This window comes from Nannobrachium achirus (assembly GCF_963921795.1).
Source record: "Nannobrachium achirus genome assembly, chromosome: 24".
In the NCBI taxonomy this organism is placed as follows: Eukaryota; Metazoa; Chordata; class Actinopteri; order Myctophiformes; family Myctophidae; genus Nannobrachium; species Nannobrachium achirus.
In genome coordinates this window covers 47,691,028-47,714,486 of record NC_137831.1, presented here as the reverse complement: position 1 = coordinate 47,714,486, position 23,459 = coordinate 47,691,028, and the positions used below count along the sequence as shown (strand labels likewise).

The 23,459-nt window shown below is 42.3% G+C and overlaps 1 protein-coding gene across 1 annotated transcript in view; it reads left to right on the top strand.

The window, feature by feature from the left end:
• LOC308280343 (NALCN channel auxiliary factor 1-like) overlaps positions 1-17,152 on the top strand; it is a gene marked incomplete at both ends in the record, with an annotated part of 107,231 nt that extends 90,079 nt beyond the window's left edge. The window contains 2 exons of the mRNA XM_080720605.1: positions 7,764-7,935; positions 16,773-17,152. Of these exons, the coding sequence (XP_080576731.1) occupies positions 7,764-7,935; positions 16,773-17,152 (552 nt within the window). The remainder of the gene's footprint in view (positions 1-7,763; positions 7,936-16,772) is intronic.
• Positions 17,153-23,459: the final 6,307 nt, after the last annotated feature.

Genomic DNA, 23,459 nt, shown 5'->3' with positions numbered 1-23,459 from the left:
AAGCGGGACAACTCCCGAACGGCCGGTTCATTCCCGGCCGGTCCAGGCCGGCCATTAGGAAAAAAAAATAAAATAAAATGTCGGCCTTCGTTCCATTTTGGGGGCTGGGCGGCCAAAAAAGTAAACTGTCACTGTCGGGCAGAAACCTCGTATCTCCAAGTTTAAAATTTGTAATTTGTAATTATTTCGCAAAGCAAAGCCCTGCATCATCATACAAGGCCGTCGCTTAAAAGTAGCGGATCTACAAGCACACAACGCCTCGCGGTACGAGGCGTTGTGTGCTTGTAGATCGGCTGTTTTCACTAGGCTGTTTTCACTAGTCATTTGTTTAAATGATGAATACAAAACAAACGGTTTTGGACCCGACAAGGTTTCCACCCGACAACGACGAAATATAACTCATGTAATTGGCCCACTGGCTTGTCACTTGTCATGATCTGAAATGGCAAATCTTTGAGTAGCAGCAGCGCTATAGAGAGATCTCTCTCTTTCTTTAGCGCGCAATGAGGGCCTCTCCAACTCTGTTTCCCAGGCTGAATCAGGGGTCCAGCACGTCCCTGCAGGATACTTTGCAGATTTAGATTACTAGAGGTTCGGGCCACTATACACGGCCTCGCACCTACTACGCTGCACCACCGATCAAAGCAATAATATGTCTGAGTCATAGTGTCAGAGTTCCTGTTGTACCTGTCTGTGTCCTTTTGTCCCCTTTACTGTATGGGGATCTCTGTATCTGTCAGTCCATGTCCCTTTCATGCCCATATATGGAGATCCCTGATCTCATCAGTATATGGCTGCATATTCGGTTGGATCGCCGGTTGGATGCTATTGCCAATATATGGACATATATCGGACAGATCGCCAGTTCTGGACAACCATCCAGCTTATCCAAGCTACTCAACAGCAGGCACCGCACTTCTCTCAAGTCCCTGCCGATGCACGCGCTGGGTTTTGAAGTCGGTCAGTCCTATATGCACATGACCTACATGGGCATAGCAATCAGATCTGTGGCTCTGGACAACTGATCTCCATATATGCCTATGTATGGGCATATAGGATTTGTTTATGATTATATCTGAGTCATAATGCCATAGCCGTGATCTCTATTCTATATATATGGGTGTATCGGGTTTGTATGGTTATGTCTGAGTCAGGGCATTCACCAAATATTTGAATATCCGAATATCAAAGTCACTATTCGACGTCGTTCACAGAAGTCGAATATTCGCTTATTTTTTTTATTTTTTATATATAGTTTATAAAGCTTGGCTAGATAGGATGTCATAAGAATGAGTTGTCAATGCCCCTGGTGGATGAATTTGTTAATGCTCTATACCAGGGCTTCTCAAACCTTTTTAGGCCGTGACCCCCAAAATAAACATATTTGAACTGGGGATCCCCACCCTGACAAGCACTTGGAATTGTGAATCGGTTCCACAGATAAATATTGTGAAAATAGCAGATCTACATGTTGTGAGCATGTAGATCGGCTATTTTCACAATGTTTGCCTCTTGCTTGCTTAATATTTGACAGTTTGGCCAGGACGTCCTGTCGAATATTCGAATACTTTGTGGTCGAATAATTCGAATACTAAAAATCACTATTCGTGAATGCCCTTGTCTGAGTATGTTGTTACTGATGCCAATACAATACAGAGTATTTCTACGTTGTGATATTGTTACTTTTACTTATAAAAATGTAATACCTCTTACACCACTGGCTGCATCAAGCACCCCTGGAGCCTCCGGCTCTGTGCTGAACGGACCATTCAACCTGCTACTTCAAGTCTAACCCGTTCAGAACGGGTACACATTAGTGTATCATTATATTATGCTTTAACTATTGAAAAATAGCAGATCTACAAGCTCACAGCGCGGCACCGAGTGCCGCGCTGCGAGCTTGTAGATCTGCTATTTTTGAAAAATCGTGAAAATTTGAATTTTTACCCGATTCTATAAGTGTCTTTTGAATCCTTCTAAGATTTTTTTTGAAAAACCTATGTTTCTATATGTCAGCAATCTGGCCAGCCATCGTCAAAGAAAAGGTCCTTTTCACTTAACTGGAGCTCAGTTAGTCTGTTCTTGAGAGACTACTATGTCAGTGGTTCTCAAACCTTTTCATGTGAAGGACCCCCAAAATGATATGTATTTGGCCACGGACCCTCTTCTCAAAATATTTAGTTCCAGGGACCCCCCAGAAGCAAAATTTGAGTTACAAACGTTCGCTTTGAAAATACACATATTCACATATTTGCACACATTTTCACAACGTAAAAAAAAAAAAAAAATAGCAGAACTACAAGCTCGCAGCGCGGCACTCGGTGCCGCGCTGTGAGCTTGTAGATCTGCTATTTTTCACTGGTTAAAGCATTCAATAATTCAAGGCCTAAATGGGCTAATAAGGGAGCAAATGATGTCGTTGCTTCCCTTTGGTTATATAGCTCCAGCATGATTGATGAGGCTGCGCCGTGGACCCCCGCCTCGCCTCGTCTCTCCGGGGGAGAACCCGGGATGACCTTGAAAACTGTGTGTAGCACTCTAGACCAGTGGCTCTCAGCCTGTGTGTCGGGGCCCATTTTGGGGTTGCGCAAATGTTTTATTGTTATTATTATTTCAAAAGACATATCAAAAAAAAAATACTGAATAATTTCAGAATGTTTCAATAAAACTAGAATTGACAGAGTCAATATTAAGCTGGGTGCACTTGTCGGTTTCTTTAGCATAACAAAGAATAATAAAGTCGGCTACACTTTACTGTTTTGCGTTTCTGTATAATAAATATTCAATCAATTTGCTATGCTATAATCGCGACCCACCCGTGGGTCAAACATGTTGTACTTTTACTTGTAACTAAATGTTGATGCCAACACTTTCATACTTTTACTCAAACACATTTTGAATTCCGGACTTTAACTTGTAACAGAGTATTTCTATGTTGCAGTGTTGATACTTTTACTTGAGTAAAGAGTACTTTTCCACCACTGGTATTAATTATCATGCAGGGAATGGATTTGCACACAGCACAGGCAAACCCTAGTCTATCCACGTTTCAAATCTACAGAAAAGAAAGTTTAAAAAACATATGGCAATGAATACGGGACTAAGGTAGTGTGTAAATCCTGCATATTATAGCACACGGCACTTTGTCAATAAACGATAGGCGTTCTGTGCTCAGTATTAAAGGACAACTTTAGTTTTTTACAAGGGTTCATATTTTAGATTGTAATTAAAGAATATAAAAGATGAGTTTTAAAATGATTTCATTTACTTATTTCTATTGTTTTAGAGATTCTTATTTCAGTGGTTGGGGGCATGCGTACAAGTGGCTAAATATGTCATTTTACACAGAATAAGCCCATTTCCAAGATACAACGCAACCTTTCATGGTTGGATGTGACTTATGGGGGCTAGAAGTGTTACTGTAAATAGCAATAAAAAATAAGAAACTGCTGGCTTATTGTGTCAAAAAATACATATTTAGCCACTTGTACGCATGCCCCGATAAAACAATAGAATGAAGCAAATGAAAACATTTTAACCCTCACTTTGTCTTGTCTCTTATTACAATCTAAAATATGAAGCCTTGTTGTAAAAAAAAAACAATGCTGTCCTTTAAAACTACTATTCTCTTCTACATTATTGATGACTTAATGGCTGTTGTTTTTTTTATATTGTGGCACGTTTAATTGATCACATCTTGTAATAGTGTCTCTACCAGGCGATTGAACACTGCAGTGCATATGCAAACATGTTTTTGTAAAACAGAGGTAGTCGAGTAGATGGAGAGAGAGAAAAACAGACCTCCGATCTCAGAGCTTTGTGTAACTTGGAGAAACAGAATAACAGATCTCTGATCTCAGTGCTTGTGTAATTGGGGTGAAAATATAAGGATAATCTGACTCTGATTATAAACCACATGGCCCCCCGGCTTCTCGTTAGCCAGCCATTCAGAATAGTCTCGTTATCTTAACCAGTAAGAATCCCTAATGGGGAGATAAGCGACCGTCAGGTCGCAACGTGATTTTAGGGCAAACTGTGTAGGAGCAGTGTCCAAAAATGTGTTCGAAAAAAATCGGCATGATGGTGGCGCTATGTGTTACAGATCCATGTTGATGAGATGAGTGTAGACATAACGTGTACCGATTTGTGTGATCTTAGGGCAAAATCTGTAGGAGTAGTGTCCAAAAATGTGTTTTAAAAGATTGGCATGAAGGTGGCGCTAAATGGGACAGATCCAAGTTGATGACATGAGTGTAGAGCAAGTGTGTACCCATTTGCGTGAATTTAGGGCAAAATTTGTAAGAGCAGTGTCCAAAAATGTGTTTTGCAAGAATCGGCCTCATGGTGGCGCTAGAAGAGGGCCATGTGAAAATTGATGGGTGGAGGTTGTGGTTTGGCAGGCAAGGAGTGTGTGTGCAAAATGTGACATGGATCGGGGCAACGGTTGCAGAGATATGAGCAGGGCAAAAGTGTGACGTGTGACAGACAGACTGACTGACGGACGGACAGCTGGTCGAGGTTTTGATAGTAACTGCGACCTAACGGTCGCAATAAGTCAACTTTCCGACGGCGAGTGAACGATTGAGTTCCAGATGTCCTTCTGATGGATTTCTCTTGGCTGTCAATGTCGTCCAAAAAAATTGCTCTGGACGTGATTCAAAAGATTCTCCTTGGGGTTTTCCCCCAGGCTAAAACCGGATGTGACGTTTATGGGCGTTCCTTTCTAGCTCTGTGTGTGTGTTTGAATAAACCACTACGAGGTGGGGACAAAGAAGAGCAACTACGGGGGCCTAAAAGAGCGAAATCGCTTGTTTTCAAGTCCTTTGCAGCGGTGAGTGCACCATCCAATAGAAACGAACACGTGATGTGAGCCTAGCTCCGCGAGGCAGAGGAGTTGTGTCTGCATTTTCGAGCGCTTCCTGATTACGTCACTTCAGCACAGTTCACAGCAAAGGCATAGAGCTGGGTGGCTTTCACCAACCCAGCTAAAACAAGTGAAAATAGCTGTTCTACCACTTTTTCTAGTCACATGTTCAAATACTGGATTCTGATTGGTTTAAAACAGTGGTAAATAGGCCAACAATCCTCGCAGTTTTAACATTTCCAAGATCAATGTGCCTCCCAAACAACCAGAGTCGGAACACCTTCCTTTACCGACCCCAGTTCCTTACCGTGAGCTGATTATTGAAAACGTACGTGGTCCGAGGTCGTCCTACGTTTACTAGCGTTACTATCGTAATTTTTCGCCGATTTATTCCATTGCATCCAATGCAATCCGCCAACTTTAAAGCCCCTTTTCTCTGAATCTATGCTTTTCTGGAAGCGACCAGCCTCGATTTGCGGCAAAATAGCCAAAAACTGTGCTTCTAACACAAGCGTTAGCCTAGCTGTAATGGAAGCTAAATCCATGCAGTTGGCGCCAACTGGTGGTGGCACTAAAAGGGAACTCTTTTAGCTGCAATCTGGGACTATATATGCTGTGGCGGAAGTATATGTGTATTCTGAAACAATTAATGATTGTAACTAAAGATCCTTGCAAGTTACAACTGTGTTTTCTTTCATGTATATGGAAAAAGTGGTTAGAAAAACAATTTACCATTCGAGGTCGTGGGTTGTTGGCTGATTTACCACTGTTTCAGGGTCGTTTGCCACTCGCCTGTGGCTCGTGGCACAACCCTGAAACAGTGGTAAATCCGCCAACAACCCACTCCCTCTCATGGTAAATGGCTTACTTCTACAAGCTCAAGTTGGTTGCATTACGACATTACACAGAACAATAGAATTATCAAAATGTTGTATAACCATGAGGTCAGAGAAAAGGACTGCACACTGGTGTTCAGCATGCAGTGGTTTGACATCAGAAGAACAGTCGTTTGTGAGCAAACGTCCTTGGATAAGTAATAATAACCCTAATAATTATTCCAGTCCTGTTGTGGTTTTTAGTTCTGCGGTCCTTCTGTCATCTTGGCTCTCTTCAGATAGGGCAGGGGTTCCCAAACTTTTTTATCTCAGGGCACCCCATAAATATTGTTTTAATCCGAGGCACCCCTACATTATAATTTTCACTTCCAGCACCTTATATTTATAGCATATCGTCGTTGTCGGGTGGAAACCTTGTATGTCCAAAACCGTTCGTTTTGTATTCATCATCTAAAAAATGTACTAAACTAGTGAAAACAGCAGATCTACAAGCACACAACATCGCGAGGCGTTGTGTGCTTGTAGATCGGCTGTTTTCACTAGTTTTGTGCGACGGTGTTGTATGATGAAGCAGGGCTTTGCTTTTTTCCAAAAGACGTACACATTTGAAACTTGGAGATATGAGGTTTCTGCCCGACCGTGACGATATTTTAGTGATTATGTTGCGAGGAAGATGTTGAGATAATAGCCACTTTAGTTAGAACGGACTGAAAATAACGTTGTACTTCAAGTTTAAAATGATACTAAATATTTTTTCAATTGTCCAAATAAATTCCAAATATTATCAAATTATCTCGCGGCACCCCTGGACTGCCGTCACGGCACCCCAGGGTGCCCCGTCAGCCACTTTGAAAATCCCTGAGATACAGTAGGGAGCATCTTGTTTTAAAATGAAAGTCGTGAGTTTTCTTGGCTGTCGGGGATTGTCCTTTGTCTGACTGATTGATGTTTTGTGTTCTGTTAATGTGCAACCTTGTCTTCACACTCAACTGTAAACAAACCAACATAAAGTTTAAGTGTATAGAGGGTATCTGCACATTTCTAAAGTGAAAATGTAAGGGCCTTTTAATACCTCTAAAATGACAAATTAAACATTGGCCAAATTCTCAAATATTCGAGGCGGAAATTGTGAAAATAGCAGATCTACATGCTCTACATGTGAGCATGTAGATCTGCTATTTTCACAATAGGACCCTTTTATACAAAATGTAACGCCTCAACTCTTAGTGCTCGTCAGGGTGGGAGGTCCCCGGTTAGAGATATGCTTATTTGGGGGGTCACGGCCTGAAAAGATTGAGGACCACTTAGTCCATGGGCCATACGAGTTGTCGGTATCAAAAAGGTGGCAAAGGTTACCATGCATTTTTGAAAAGCTCTATATCTGTAGATTATATTTTGGTATGATAACCCTTTCTTAGACACAGCTAAATTGGTGTTATCAGCCGCTAGAGTTGGTGTCCCATTAACTTGACATTACAGGAAAAAAAAGCTAAAAAATAATCTGCTTTAAGTAGCATATGAGGGGTCAAACTAGGGGTTTTTCATGATGCTGAATCCATTGCAAGCATCTGTTTTGCACCAAAAACATTCCTGGGGCTAAAACAGCCCCCACAAAAGTGTGAAAAGTGATGACTCATCACTTTTCATCACTAAACCATAGTCTTGTGGGACAGTTTTTAGCCCAAGGAATGTTTTTTGTGCAAAACAGATGCTTGCAATGGATTCAGCTACATGAAAACCCCCTAGTTTGACCCCTCATACGCTACTTAAAGCAGATTCATTTTTTGCTTTTTTTTTTCCTGTAATGTAAAGTTAATGGGACAACAAATCTAGCGGCTGATAACACCAATTTAGCTGTGTCTAAGAAAGGGTTATCATACCAAAATATAATCTACAGATATAGAGCTTTTATAAAATGCATGGTAACCTTTGCCACCTTTTTGATACCGACAACTCGTATGGCCCATGGACTAGCATTGTAACATCTCTCTGGGCTTGTGAGCTAGTAGTGTTAACATCTCTGTCCGCTCTTCTCCCCCATGTCCCTTCCTTTCCCTTCCTAGATGGCCTACAAACCCTGGCTGTGTGCTCAGTATTTCCCCACCAGCCAGACGTCCTGTCAGAAGAAGGTGCCGTGCCACCAGTACTGCCTGGAGGTCCAGCAGAGCTGTCCGTACATCCTCCCCGACAACGACGACCTGATCCAGGGAGGCAGTCCCAGCTTCATCTGTACGGGTCAGTATGGGGGGAGAGAGCAGTGGCGTCAGCTAAGGTATGGCAACATGACTGGTGTTCGCGCGCGTGCAAGACACCAGTCATGTTGCCATACCTTAGCAACAGGCATGATACATTTATTTTAAGAAGTACATTCTATCCCCCCCCCCCCCAGCTGAACTTGGCATGTTAGTAAACGTGCCACAATTAACAATAATGAATTGCACCTGTGCAGCTGACTTGCGGAACCTGGGAATATACCATCTTGTCAAGATGGGGAGAATACAAGTGTGGAGAATATAATTATAATACCTTGTTAAAGTGACCATTTTGTTACATTTTGCATTTGTAGTTATTTTACATACATTTGACATAATAACCAGAACAGATAGACAAAGAGACATTCATGGATTTATATTTAAAAGTAACTTTTATTTTCCCCCCTGGACCCAGGGTATGGCAGCTGCATACCCAATTGACGCCCCTGGGAGAGAGGCGCAGTGTTAATTTTGTCGACTAAGACTAGGTTGACTAAGTATTTTTGATATTTAGTCGACTAAGACTAAAACAATTTCACAAGACCAAGACTATGACTAAATGCGTGTCATTAAATAGTCCAAGACTAAGACTAAATCTAAGTCCAAGACTAAATGGAATTAAAGCCAAATACATATTTTTATCTTTACATTTGAGAATGTTGGCACTTATTCGTTCTGTTCAAATCTTGTTGGTTTTGCACAGAGAGTAGTAGACAGTGTCAGATGTGATTGATACTGTTACTATATTAGTTGCAGAGCAGAGAGTTTGTACCTGGCAGTGGCACTGTGGCACATACTAGGCATTGTAGCCTAGCCATAGCAGTGTTACTTGAACATTAACATAATTATATATATATCATATTTGCTGTATTAAGGAGCAATATGGCATTACAGCCAAGATGGTGTTTTGATTATTCCTTTTTGAGAAAATGTTTTGATATTTAGTTGACTAGACTAGACTAAACTAAAACTATTTCTGAAGACTAAACCGGACTAACACACACACACACACACACACACACACACACACACACACACACACACACACACACACACACACACACACACACACACACACACACACACACACACACACACACACACTGTTCAGTCAACAGAGTTGCCTGTACCCTGGAGAATTCTGAGCTTCCTTATCTTCAGGAGCTCAATATATCAAAATGTCCTGGTCTGGGGCCTCACTTCTAATTGGCCAGTGGTTTCTGTGAACACTCTTTTAACTATGGTTGAGGCTTAAAGGAACAGTTCACATATTTCTCCATCAAATGGATCCAATGTTAGTTATCATTCAGTCATGTTGCCATACCTTAGCTGATCCAATAGCTGTTATTCCTTGAAAACAGACGCTAACACAGTGGTTCTCAACCTTTTCATGCCACGACCCCCAAAATAATCATATTTTAACTGGGGACCCCCACCCTGACGAGCACTAAGAGTTGAGGCATTACATTTTGTATAACACAATTCTATTGTGAAAATAGACGATCTGCATGCTCACAACGCCTCGCAACGCGAGGCGATGTGAGCATGTAGATCTGCTATTTTCACAATTGCTGGCTCTAATATTTGAGAATTTGGCCGATGTTTCATTTGTCATTTTAGATGTATTAAAAAGTCCTTAAATTGTCACTTAAGAAATGAGCAGATAACCTCTATATACTTAAACTTTATGTTGGTTTGTTTACTGTTGAGTGAGAAAACAATGTTGCACATTAAGTTAATCATCTGGGGACCCCTCAAAATAATGTGGGGGGTCCCGACCCACAGGTTGAGAACCACTGCGCTAACAAATGCCTAATGAAAGGCTCAGAGCACCTGCTGCACTGCGTGAATGTTGTGCCGCCGCCACCGCCCGTATCCAACATGTCAGCCATGTAAACAAACACACAGTGTCGTTTACTGGAATTAAATGTTCTCAAGAATGTCAAACTATTAATTTATTTATTAAAGGAGCTATAGTCAACATTTTCTTGAAAAAGGGATTTTTTTCACTCGATAATGACCACTGAGCAAGACGTTATCCAGCTTATTACACGGCCACTTAAAGGAGCTATAGTCGACTTTTTCTTGAAAAATGGATGCTAAAAAATAATAATAAAAAAAAAAAATTATATAAAAAAATAATGTTTCGAAAATATTTTATAAAAAAAATAAGCTTCATCATATATGTGTTTCCATTCAAAAATGACCACACAAAGCGTAAAATAATGGTAAAATAATCATTTTGGCCATTGTCGGGCCGACTTTGTTTATATCTATCAGATAATTAGTGAAGTCAGTAGGTCACACAATGCATTTTCACCTTTATCTATTCACTCGCTTCAGCGACTGATCCCAATTTTCACATGCCATTGGTCATTAGCATTATACACACGGTGACGGAGCCCGAATTTCATTTTTCCCAAATTCAAGCTATTTATTAGCGTTTCTTCACCACTTCTGTTCAGCTCAGCCTGTTCAGCTCAGCCTGTTGTCAGGGTTACGGTCCGTTCCTCCAGGCCATGGGATCCCATAGCCCCCAGACACCTCTCTCACAGTTAGGAATGTTGCAGTGAAGAGACACACGTTCTCTCTCTCTCTCTCTCTCTCTCTCTCTCTCTCTCTCTCTCTCTCTCTCTCTCTCTCTCTCTCTCTCTCTCTCTCTCTCTCTGCATGCATGGGTCATGCATGCAGAGAGAGAGATGTGGAGTAAGTGCATACATCCCCATACTTCTATTGACCTAATTTTGCTGTTAAATTATTTGTATCCATCATAAATATACACTCCTCCATGGGCTGCTCCTTACATTATGATGCTCCCACATATTCTCACGCACGCTCCAGTTATAGTTACTTTCCCCATAACCCACACCCTGCACATATTTTGGAGCACATATCTTCGAACGGGTAAGGTCTAGTTCTAGTCTATTCTTTGATAATGTTAGACTAGGATGTAAACAGTGTCGGCCCGACAATGGCCAAAATGATTATTTTACGCTTTTTGTGGTCATTTTTGAATTGAAACACATATATGAAGCTTATTTTTTTATAAAATATTTTCGAAACATTATTTTTATTTTAGCATCCGTTTTTCAAGAAAAAGTTGACTATAGCTCCTTTAAGTGGCCGTGTAATAAGCTGGATAACGTCTCTCTCAGCGGTCATTATCGAGTGAAAAAAATTCCTTCAGGCTGATATGGCAACCTGTCGGGATTTTTATCACTCGATAATGACCGCTGAGCAAGACGTTATCCCTTACAAAACTCACAGACAAGACTTAAAGCTATACTGTGTAAGTTGCTCAACTAGTGGTCAGAGCTGTATAGCAAACCGCGGTCGCGTCCGCGTCTTTCGGCCGTTTTCTGTTTGGATGTATGGGCTGTCAATGGCAGAAATTATTGTTTTGCCACTCAGTAGGCGTGTTCCCACATAACTTCCAGCAACAGTGATGTCACGCGCATACCCTCTATAACATAAATCTATAAAGTGACAAATTAGCTTGCACAAAAGTTCTTTTTTTGTTTGTGCTTTCTGGGGACTTGTACTACTAGTGATCCTTGTGAGGGATGCCTGGGTTTACACGAGGACACGCTCTGGGAACACTGCGACAACACAGTGGATAGATTGTGTCCCATGTCTCATTTATAATGATGTGGTTTTTTAAACGAATCAACACAGCAACATCAGTCATAAGGCCTGCCCACGGTTTCCTGGCTATGGAGGCAAATGGGATCACAGTTCTTTCCCTCTCTCTCTCTCTCTCACTCTCTCTCTCTACACCCGCCTTACATTAAATCTGCTATACTGGAGTATCTCTGTCTATTAGGTAGACGCCTTTTTGATCCCCAAAGGGAAAATGCATGTAGCAGCACAGACAGAAGAACATCAGTAAGAAAGACGGGAGAACCCACACCGTAACGGGAAAGTTCACGCCTCTACTCCAGTCCTTAACCCCTTGAACCCCTTGAACCCTAAATGAGTCGCTTGTGATAGGGAGCAGTGATATGGTTCAATTAGCCCATAGACGTGTGGATTCAGAGCTTTCTGCTGTCTCTCTCTCTATTTCTGTGTATTTCCGGTTTCTGGGTAGAACATAAATATTTGGCGCCATTCATTACATATTTGCTCCCGGTGTATTTGCTCCCGACGTGAGTTGGCTTATCGAATTAATATTAACGTGTGTTTTATATACTTTAGATTTGTATCAGGGGTGTGGTTTCACTGTAGGCTGCTTGCAGGCAGAGAGAGCAGAGCCAGAGAGACTCCGTCAACAGACCGCCCACACTGTGTGGTGTCTGTGTTTCCTGGTTCTCTCGCAAGTCAAGTCAGACAGCTCTTTAGATTTTAGGGTAGTTTCTTCGTATTTGGTGTTTTATATTAGTATTTTCAATGCTCGTTGACTCGTTCCGAGCCAAATAACCACTGTGTGTGTACATGCCTTGGCCCGTGAGAGAACGCTGTTTTGCGGCTGCTGCTGCTGCTAATGTCAACCGTGGGGCAGGGCTGTTCGACTCAGTGGTGGAAAGTAACAGCACTCGTTACATTGGAATTATCAATACTGCGATGTAGAAACACTCTGTTACAAGTAAACTTCCAGGATTCAAAATGTACTCGTAAATGTAAAACATAGCCGATCTACAAGCGTGCATGTGGACGTTGTGTGTGTGCGCGCACCACACACACACACACACACACACACACACACACACACACTACACAGTCAGAAAATAGCGCTAGCGTCCATTGCTCCGGTTGTCCCCGCGGTAAACAGTCCAGAGCACGGCTGGAGAAATTTAACCATGGATAAAAGCTCAGACAGCCTGTTTGTAAAATACTTGTACATTTTTACCGGTAAATACAACATGGAGTTGCCCGAATCTTTATACTTTTTACACCTCCAATGGCTGGTTTTAGAATTTGTTTCCGAAATGCAAACAGCGTAAGTGCGGAGAGCTTCTCTCTGAGGCTAGTTTCAGAACACAATGATATGCACGCATTACTCCACCCCCTCCCCCCCACAACAGCAGATAACGCCTACATTATAGATTTATTTTCATGCTCTGAATTCTGATAAAACAAATAAAGAGGCAGGGTTTCTCACTCCTTTAAGTAGCTAAGTGAAGAAGAAAAAGAGGAGCCATGAGTTGGTGAAGTAATTTAGTCTTTATGGGTGTTGCGTTCTGACCACCATGTCACTGCAGGACACTATCAGGGCCAAACGTGATGACATAAACGTCAGCGTGTTAAGATCACATAAAGATTACTTTTAGAGGCATTTCTACTTTATGGGAAAGGACAGAGTCAGGACAGAGAGCAGAGTCTGAAACACATGAAGGGGTTTAGAGAAAAAATAACGCACATCCTCCTGTCTTTGGTGCTGAGCTATAACTGACAGTGCAGTAATACTAAGAACAAACAAGGTAGCCCGCACTCACTTTCTTGGTCGCTCCAATTTTTATTTAGCAAGCAACAAAAAAATATAGACGTTTCGACCAGTAAGGTCTTCTTCAGTATAACAGGATACAGGAAACAATGTCTTTATATACATTTGTGACACTGATGATCATTAGCCCCACCTGGACATGATTCAGAAATAGAACGAGATTCACAAAAATTACATGATTATATATGAATATACACGATTTTCTAGTAATATTTTTATGTTTTTTTTTCTTTTTTTGTAAAAAAAAATATAGAAAAGTACAAAATTAAAAACGGCTCTCAAAGGAAATCAGATCCTGACTTGATTCAAACCTTCATGTTGACCAAATCACGGAAATATAGACAGACTATCACAACAGTAAACCCTCTATTAGTTTCTTTACAAAAAAGGCCTGATATCAAAATCTTCGTTTAGGCCTACAGGTGGCATTGTTTTCACATGAACGTGAAACACATGAACCCATAGCGTCTCGATCCTGAGACACAAGCTCACGCCTTGTGAGTTTGAAGATCGACTATTTTCTGCTCAGAGATTTGGTGGAGCAGACCTAGTATAAAGACCCTGGGCAAGGAAGAATACAGGGTTTGTGCTTAAACCCATTCAGAACGGGTACACTATATTGTGTATCATTATTTTATGCTTTAAATATTGAAAAATAGCAGATATACAAGCTCACAGCGCGGCACCGAGTGCCGCGCTGCAAGCTTGCAGATCTGCTATTTTTCAAAAATCGTGAACATTTGAATTTTGACCCGATTCTATAAGTGTCTTTTGAATCCTTCTAAGATTTTTTTGAAAAACCTATGTTGGCTTAGCCATCGTCAAAGAAAAGGTCCTTTTCACTTAAATGGAGCTCAGTTAGTCTGTTCTTGAGAGACTACTATGTCAGTGGTTCTCAAACCTTTTCATGTGAAGGACCCCCAAAATGATATGTATTTGGCCACAGACCTGCATCTCAAAATATCTTGTTCCAGGGACCAAACGTTACAAACGTTCGCTTAAAAAATACATACCGGCGGTATATTCAAAGATTTGCACACATTTTCACGACTTTTTCAAAAAATGCAGATCTACAAGCTCGCAGCGCTGTGAGCAGGCTCATTGTAATAGTGGAGAACCCTGCAGACTAAACTGCATTGTATTACAGCATTAATTAGGCAGTTTCCCAAGCTCGGTGCCGCACTGTGAGCTTGTATATCTGCTATTTTTCACTGGTTAAAGCATTCAATAATTCTAGGCCTAAATGAACCATTCAGGTTCAGGTTCAGTTTTATTGTCACACATATCCATACAGGTACAGATACAATGAAATGCTTGTGCCAGGAGCACTCTCAACCTTATTACACAAAGACATGGTCACAGTGACCGACAGGAGGGTGGACCCACATACCATGCAGGCCACACAAGACAAGTCCCAACAACGACAATACCATACAGTGTAACAGTGTACAGTTTAAAAATGCGTACAGTGCCCATGTTTACCTACGTTTTACTTTCATCCCTTCGTTGAGCAACCTGACTGCCTGGGCAAAAAAGAAATATTACTGAAACGAGTGGTGTGCGATTTGATGCTCTGGTAAAGTTTTTTGGATGTGAGAACAGGGATTGGGCGGGATGGCTTCTATCTTTCATGATGTTCTGAGTCTTTTTCTTGCAGTGCGTGTGGTATTAGATTGTATGGAGATGTGGCAATTCTGTGCCGATAATTTTAGCAGCTCTCTTCACAATCCTCTGCAGCTGTTTACAGTCTTGAACAGTCAAGTTACCAAACCACACCGTGATGCAACCTGTCAAAACACTTTCTATGGTGCAGCGATAGAAATTCACAAGAGCCTTGGTGCTCAAGCCAAATCTTGTGAGGCGCCTCAGAAAGTACAGTCTCTGCTGTGCTTTCTTAAGGATACCTTTGGTGTTTTGAACCATACTTTGGTAGAAACTTGGATCTCGTCACAGACAGGACCATGTCGCCGTGGCTCATACATACTACACTGGCTTACACCTTTTTCTTTGTACCCCGGTGGTTCTTCTCATGTGGTCAGGGGTCTAGGGGGTCCCCAGGGGCCCTTGAAGGGGTTCCAGGGGGTCCCCAGCAAAATTAGGAACTAACCACTTTATTTAAAGTACCATAATTGCTGGACTAATAAGCCGCACATGAATATAAGCCGCACCAGCTAAATTTAGAACAAAAAACAAATGTTTACATATATAAGCCGCACCGGACTATAAGCCGCAGGTGTCCTTCCTGCTTCCTGCTAGAGCGCCCCTGGTGGCCGTTATCTGTATAAATCTATATATAAATCCTTGTTAAAGACCATTGTAAAACTAACTAACTGGCCGTTAGCTGTAAAAATCTTTATAGCTGCACCGTTGTATAAGCTGCAGGGTTCAAAATATGGGAAAAAAGCCGCGGCTTATTGTCCGGCAATTACAGGTATTTTATGGAATAACATACTTAACCAAGTTCATCTATTTTATACTTAGGAAGTCCATCTAGAAGCTCAAAATGGGTCGCCATGTGACAAATTGTGTTTGTAGAACATCATTTTTTGAAAATGTTTGATTTAAAAGTTAAATCATTTTAACACAAATCTCCTCTTATGGGGGCCCTGGTACAGCATCCTTTCGAATGGTGGTCCACGGCATATCAATTTGGGGGTCCCTTCCTTGACATGAAAACGTCTGAGAACCACCGTTCTCAAACTGCACCTTATTAGTGTGGTTGCTATAGGCCAGGGGTTCCCAAACTTTTTTGTCTCAGGGCACCCCATAAATATTGTTTTAATCCGAGGCACCCCTACATTATAATTTTCACTCCCAGCACCTTATATTTATAGCATATCGTCGTTGTCGGGTGGAAACCTTGTATGTCCAAAACCGTTCGTTTTGTATTTATCATCTATAAAATGTACTAAACTAGTGAAAACAGCAGATCTACAAGCACAAACCGCCTCGCATCGTGAGGCGTTGTGTGCTTGTAGATCGGCTGTTTTCACTAGTTTTGTGTGACAGTCTTGTATGATGAAGCAGGTCTTTGCTTTACCAAAAGACGTACACATTTGAAACTTGGTGATACAAGGTTTCTGCCCGACAGTGACGATATTTTAGTGATTATGTTGCAAGGAAAACGTTGAGATAATAGCCATTTTGGTTAGAACTGACTGAAAATAACTTCCTAGTTTAAAATGATACTAAATATTTTTTCAAGTGTCCAAATAAATTCCAAATATTATCAAATGATCTCGCGGCACCCCTGGACTGCCGTCACGGCACCCCAGGGTGCCCCGTCACCCACTTTGAAAACCCCTGCTATAGGCAACACATTATCGTTCTAAGTCAGAATTGCACCGTTCTAGTCATTCCCGTTCTTCTCGCCCCCACAGGGCTCCTGGGCGACCGTCAGCCGGAGAGCAAGGCGGAGTGCTGCGACGTCCGGTGGGAGGCGGCCAGAGTGGACCAGCCGCCGGGCGGGACGCTCAAAAGGACTCCCCCTCCTCCCCCGCCCCCCGCGCCGTGCCAACCCCAGGGCGCCACCGCCGTCACCTCGGCCGCCTCGGGCGCCGCCGCGCCCCGGCTGTGCGGCGGGCGGCTGAAGCTCTGCCTGCTTGCCCTCGCGCTCCTACACACTGTCATCGTCATACACACGACGACGACGGACTCCCACAACTCCACGGGGGCGGCGGCGGGGGACTCGCCGTCGCCGGCCTCCCTCGCCATTTTCCCGCCGGAGGAGAGCGCCGCCGCCGCCTCTAGCGAAGAGTGAACCTCGGGGTTGGGGTGGGAGGGGGTTGGGGGGAGGGGGTATGGGGTGGTAGGGGGGGGTCAAATCAAAGATTTTACAAAGCTTGTAAAGAATGATGTCTTTCAACAGAGGAACAATGTTTCCTTTTATGGCTGTTACAGTGTCGCATCACGGCCGCCAAGGCCTGGGCGGCGAGACATTCTGGGACACGCCTCCTCCGCAATTTTGCCCGCCAATGAAACCCATCCAACAACAGGAAGAGGGAGGGATATTATATATAGTATCCAGAAAGCTAGGGATGATGCCGGGATTGGACGTTGGACCAAAAAAATTAACGAGATGTCTGACGCCGGATTTATAGTTCGTCGTACGGCGGAGTCGCGCGGCCGCGAGTAACCGATATACGAGCTCGCGGATGTGGCACGTTTTTTTTTGTTGCTCGTAGAGCTGCTATTTTCGTCCGCGCGACTCCGCCGGGCGATGACGTGTAAGTCGGGGGTTTAGGAATCACACTTCCCCCACCCTCTTCCCCCTCAGATGCACTGACCTCTCGCCACTCATCGTTTCTGTTTCAACCATCATGTTTTATATCACGCTGTCTCCTACCCTCCTCTCTCCCCCCACCCTCTCTCCTGTTGGGGAATACGTATGCATAGAGTGTAAGGGGGGGGGGGGTCCTTAACCCATTTAGGCCTAGGATTATTGACTACTTTAACCATTGAAAAATAGCAGATATACAAGCTCACAGCGCGGCACCGAGTGCCGCGCTGCGAGCTTGTAGATCTGCTATTTTTGAAAAATCATGATTTTTCTTTGCAAGTCTTTGAATATATCTATTTAAAAGCGAACATTTGTAAATCAAATATTTGCTTCTGGGGGGTCCCTGGAACAACATATTTTGAGATGGGGGTCCGTGGCTAAATACCTGTAATTTTGGGGGTCCTTGACATGAAAAAGTTTGAGAACCACTGATTTAGAGGAAGGATTTAGAAGTCGGGTCAAAGATCGGGTCAAAGATATTCATAGACTTGCACACATTTTCACGATTTTTAAAAAAATAGCAGATTACAAGCTCGCAGCGCGGCACTCGGTGCCGCGCTGTGAGCTTGTATATCTGCTATTTTTCTAAGGTTAAAGCATACAATAATGGTTAAAGTGGTTAAAATCTAACGCGACTCGGGCGCGTTCCAGGTATTTGAGAGTTAACGGGGGTGCACAAATGGAACCAAAATGGACCCCTACGGTACCATTTGTACACTCTGAGAGTTAATTTAACATTGATGACATTGTGGTTCCGGAGATGAGAAAGATAGGAAATGGGGGTCCGTGACCGAATGCATATCAAACTCGGGGTTCTTGAACTGACAAAAAGATTGAGAACCACTGGTACATGTTGACAGGAAGGGGTTGGGAGTGTTGCATAGATGACGTGTACACTAGGGCATTAACGAAAAAGTCGACAAGTCGACTCAGTCGACTTCATTACACAAGCGACTCCCACCAGAGAAAGTCGAAGTTGAAAAATCGTTATTTTTGCTCCATGTGTGCATCTGTACAGCATTCAAACAGTAGGATTTCTTATTGTCAAGGACGGAATTATCCAATATTACAGTGCTACATTACATTTGGTAATGTAGCACGGTAATGTAACAGGGTTCTATTGTAAAAATAGCAGCATACATGCTCACAACGCCTCGCAACACATGTCTGCCTCTATATATTTGACAATTTGGACAATGTTTTAGAGGTATTAAAAAGTCCTTAAATTGGCAATTTAGAAATGTGAAGATACCCTCTATATACACTTAAACTTTTTGTTGGTTTGTTTACAGTTGAGTGAGAAAACAATGTTTCACATTAAGCTAATCATCTGGGGACCCCCCCCAAATAATTGGGGAGTGTCGTGTGTGATGTGATGACGTCATCAAACGATAAAGTCGACTTCAACACAACTTTTTTACTGAGTCGAGTCGACTTGCAAAAATCATCAGTCGTTAATGCCCTAATGTACACCCTCTCGCTCACTGTTAGAGTTGTCTTTCCCCCACTGCATTGCGTTCCAGTCACAGGAACATTTTGACATATCAGTGATACTCCAGTCTGTTCTCATCCAGCACCCTGGAAATACAGAAGCGTCTCTTAGTACCTTAAAAAGTGATAATTGTTCTCGCTTGAAGGTCTATCTCGATTAGACGGAATTTACCCATGATTCAGTCCTGTTTCCCTAGACAAAAAAAAAAGAAGAGAAAACCTAAAAAAAATAAAAAGAAATGGATGTGATTCTTCTGTGGTCTAGCATTCAGCTTGTACTTATCCCGTTCTAGAATTAATTTCACACACATACACGTTTGGACCTAAAGTGCTCTAAGTCATTCTTACAGTGCCCTTGCCAACTCCTAATGTTGTTCCATTAATCAAGGCAAGTTGGTGATGTCAGAAGAAGAAACTCCTCTCGAATCTTTGGTCCGAACTGGGCTTACGCACCTGTCCTCGTCAAGGGGGACATGCTGTATAACCGACACACCCTCTAAGTGCATGTGTTGAGTGTGTCCAAGTGCACATGAGGTGGGGTCTACTACAGAGGCCTACTAGTCAGGGGATTTTAATAAAACCTGGGAATAGATTCCTTAACAAACTATTTCTTCACCAATGTGTCCGTAAAGGTGTCTAGTAACATATCTAACAACATCCCTAGGAAAAAGTTTGACAGCTAGGGTAATTCTGGGTCTCATTCTGGGTCTCATTCAAAATATGCTTTAAGTAGCATGTTAGGGGTCTAACTAGGTGTTTTTAATTATTCTGAATCCATTGCAAGCATTTGTTTTGCACGAAAACATTCATTGGGCTAAAAACAGACCCAAAAAAAAAAAACTATGGTTTAGTGATGAGTCATCACTTTTCACAAGGTGTATGGGTTCCATTTTTGGCCCAAATAATGTTTTTCGTGCAAAACAAATGCTTGCAATGGATTCAGAATGATTAAAAACACCTAGTTAGACCCCTCACACCCCAATTAAAGTATATTTTTGGGAGTGATTGTTTCCATTATAGTACAGTGTATAGTAAGTGAATGAGACCCAGAATTACCCTAGCTGTCAAACATTTTGCTAGGGATGTTGAATTTCAATCTTGTTACTAGACACCTTTACGAACACATTGGTGAAGAAATTGTTTGGTAAGGAATTTATTCCCAGATTTGACAGGTATTCTGCTAATTTTCCCTGACTATACAGAGGCTTGATCTAACTCTTGCACTGCCGAACGGGTCGCGCAGCCCGCCACACAGAAGCCCACTGCGTATACGCATGGTGGCTCGCGTCTGTGCGTGGCACGGCGAGAGGTGAGAAGTGCTTCGCGGGAGGGGCGCCTAATTATGCCCCGACATGTGATATATGTTGCTTCTCAAAAATGTCATATTTTTAGAATACAGAATTCAGCCTTCAGTAGGCAAAACAATGGGATGTTTATACCGACACGATGCAAGATCTAAATAGAATATAATATATATAAAAGAAATGCAAGAAGCACTGGATTTTTGTATACTTACTAGGTCATTCACCAAATATTAGAATATTCGAATATCAAAGTCATTATTCGACGTTGTTCACCGAAGTCGAATATTCCCTTATTTTTTTATTTTATTTTATTGTTTTCTCTTTAAAAAACATATAGTTTATAAAGCTGGGCGAGATAGGAAGTCCTAAGAATGATTTGTTAATGCCCCTGGTGGATGAATTTGTTAATGCTCTATATATACCAGAGCTTCTCAAACCTTTTTAGGCCGTGACCCCCAAAATAAACATATTTGAACTGTGGACCCCCACCCTGACAAGCACTTTAATGTGACTCGGTTACGCAGATAAATATTGTGAAAATAGCAGATCTACATGCTCACGTTGTGAGCATGTATATCTGCTATTTTCACAATGTTCGCCTCTTGCTTACTTAATATTTGACAGTTTGGCCAGTCCTGTCGAATATTCGACTATTTGAATACTTTGAGGTAGAATAATTAGAATACAAAAAAATCACTATTCGTGAATGCCCTAATACTTACTAGTAAGACGCCTCAGGGTGACATAGGGCAAGGTCGCGCCAATTCTTGGCCATCTGGCCAGTGATTTATATCGGACCAGTTACCCATATATGGAGATCCATGTACTGAATATAGTACATCCCTGTTATGCCCATACATGGAGATCCCTATCTGAACCAGCCGCACAGATATGGGCCATGTCTTGGCCATCTGGCCAGTGTTATATATATATATCAATGACATCAGGGATCCTCATATATGGGCACAAAAGGGATTCTGGGGAATACCCATATATGGAATTTTTGATGTCACCTGTGATATCACCTGTGATGTCACAGTGATGTGTCAAGGGAACCAACCCATAGACTGTAAAAATGTGTATACACACAGAGACAAGCTGTGACATTTCTCATGGTAAACTGTGACCTTCGGTCGCAAATTATTTATATTTACAAAGAGCAGAGACGTGGTGTTTGTTGCCACCGTCTCTGCTGTATGTGTGTGTTTATTGCGACCTAAGGTCGCAGTTTACTATGAGAAACGTCACAACTTGTCCGCGCCCGTCTGTCTGTCCGTCTGGAAGTGTAGACGTGTACACATTTTTATGATCTATGGGTTTGCTGCTCTGACATAATGCTCTGATGTCACTGTGATGTCAGGGGAACCACTAACAGAATGGGTTTGCCGCTCTGACTTCACGCTTTGGCTTTACTGTGATGTCACACTAACAGAATCCCTTTTATGCCCATATATGGAGTTCCCTGATGTCATCAATATAAATGGTGCCCTGTTAGAGAGATCCCTGTGATAATAAACCATCCCATATATCCAGTGACCCTTGTTGTATTTGTTTAAAAAAAAAAAAAGGTTATTTTTGTCAAGCAACATAGCAGCATGAATTAAGCACTGCTCAGCCAGACCTAGTCTTCTTCTGTCCTTCCTCTACATCGTCCTCCTGTTCTTTACTACGTGTAAAAAAAAAAGGCTGCACAGAACGTGATGTCAGCTCTACAGTCACCTCCCGAGCATCATGTGAGGAGAAAAGAACAGGCAGTGATCACCCACTGAACGGTCAAACCTAAAAGCCTGCGTTGTTGTCATGATACCATATACACCAGGGGTCTTCAACGTTTTCAGGCCAAGGACCCCTTAGTTGAGAGAGAGATGAAGTAGGGACCCCCACAACCTGTTCATAGATTACATAATAGTTTCATCGTTTGACAGCAGAATCATCAGAGTTTTTTGGAATCATGTCAAGTTGTGTTTTCAGATATTTAACCACTTGAACCGTCAATACTTAATAAACTTGACCTTTCACTCTGTACTTAGCCTGATCTTTTCCCCCTCTACACCGAACCTCTTTGCCGAAAATAGCCGATCTACAAGTTCACAACGCCTCGCGCTGCGAGGCGTTGTGAGCTTGTAGATCGGCTATTTTTGGCTAAAGTTCTCAGAATATGGACGCTAGGGTTCAAGTGGTTAATATAAAAAAGGAGAAAAAAGGTTTCTATCACTCAAAGATTTGGAGGACCCCCTGTAGTAACTCTGGGGACCCCCTGTTGAAGACCCCTGATATACACAGATATACTGCCTTGGTTTCAATGGAAGGGGATTGGAGCAACTTCGATGCAAGCAGCTTGCCAATCAATCGACCGACCGATCGATCGATCAATCAACCATCATACTCCTGTTGGGGATTTCTTTTTTTATCATTATTCCTATTAAACCCACAAGTAGTGATTTAACCTCAAGCTTTCACAGACTAGCAAAGGGCTGTGTTAGTGTCAGCGTTAAGAGTTTCTTCAAGGGCTGATTCGTCATACATTATCTTCATTTTCTCTGTGTGACTGCTGCTGCTACTTGTGGGCAATGACATCTGGATAGATCACACAGTGGTCAAGGAAAGAATTCCCACTGGCCTTTGAGAGGGGACATAGCCTACAGCAGGGGTCTACAACGTGTTCAGGCCAAGGACCCCTTAGTTGAGAGAGAGATGAAGCAGGGACCCCCACAACCTGTTAATAGATTCCATATGGTTTCATCTTTTGGCAGCACAATCATCAGTGTATTTTGGATTAATGTCAATTTGTGTTTTCAGATATTTAACCACTTGAACCGTCAATACTTAAAAAAACTTGACCTTTCACTCCGTACTTAGTCTGCTCTTTTCCCCTCTACACCAAAGCTCTTTGCTGAAAATAGCGCCTCGCAGCGCAAGGTGATGTGCTATTTTTGGCTAAAGTTCTCAGAATATGGTCACTAGGGTTCAAGTGGTTAATATAAAAAAGGAGA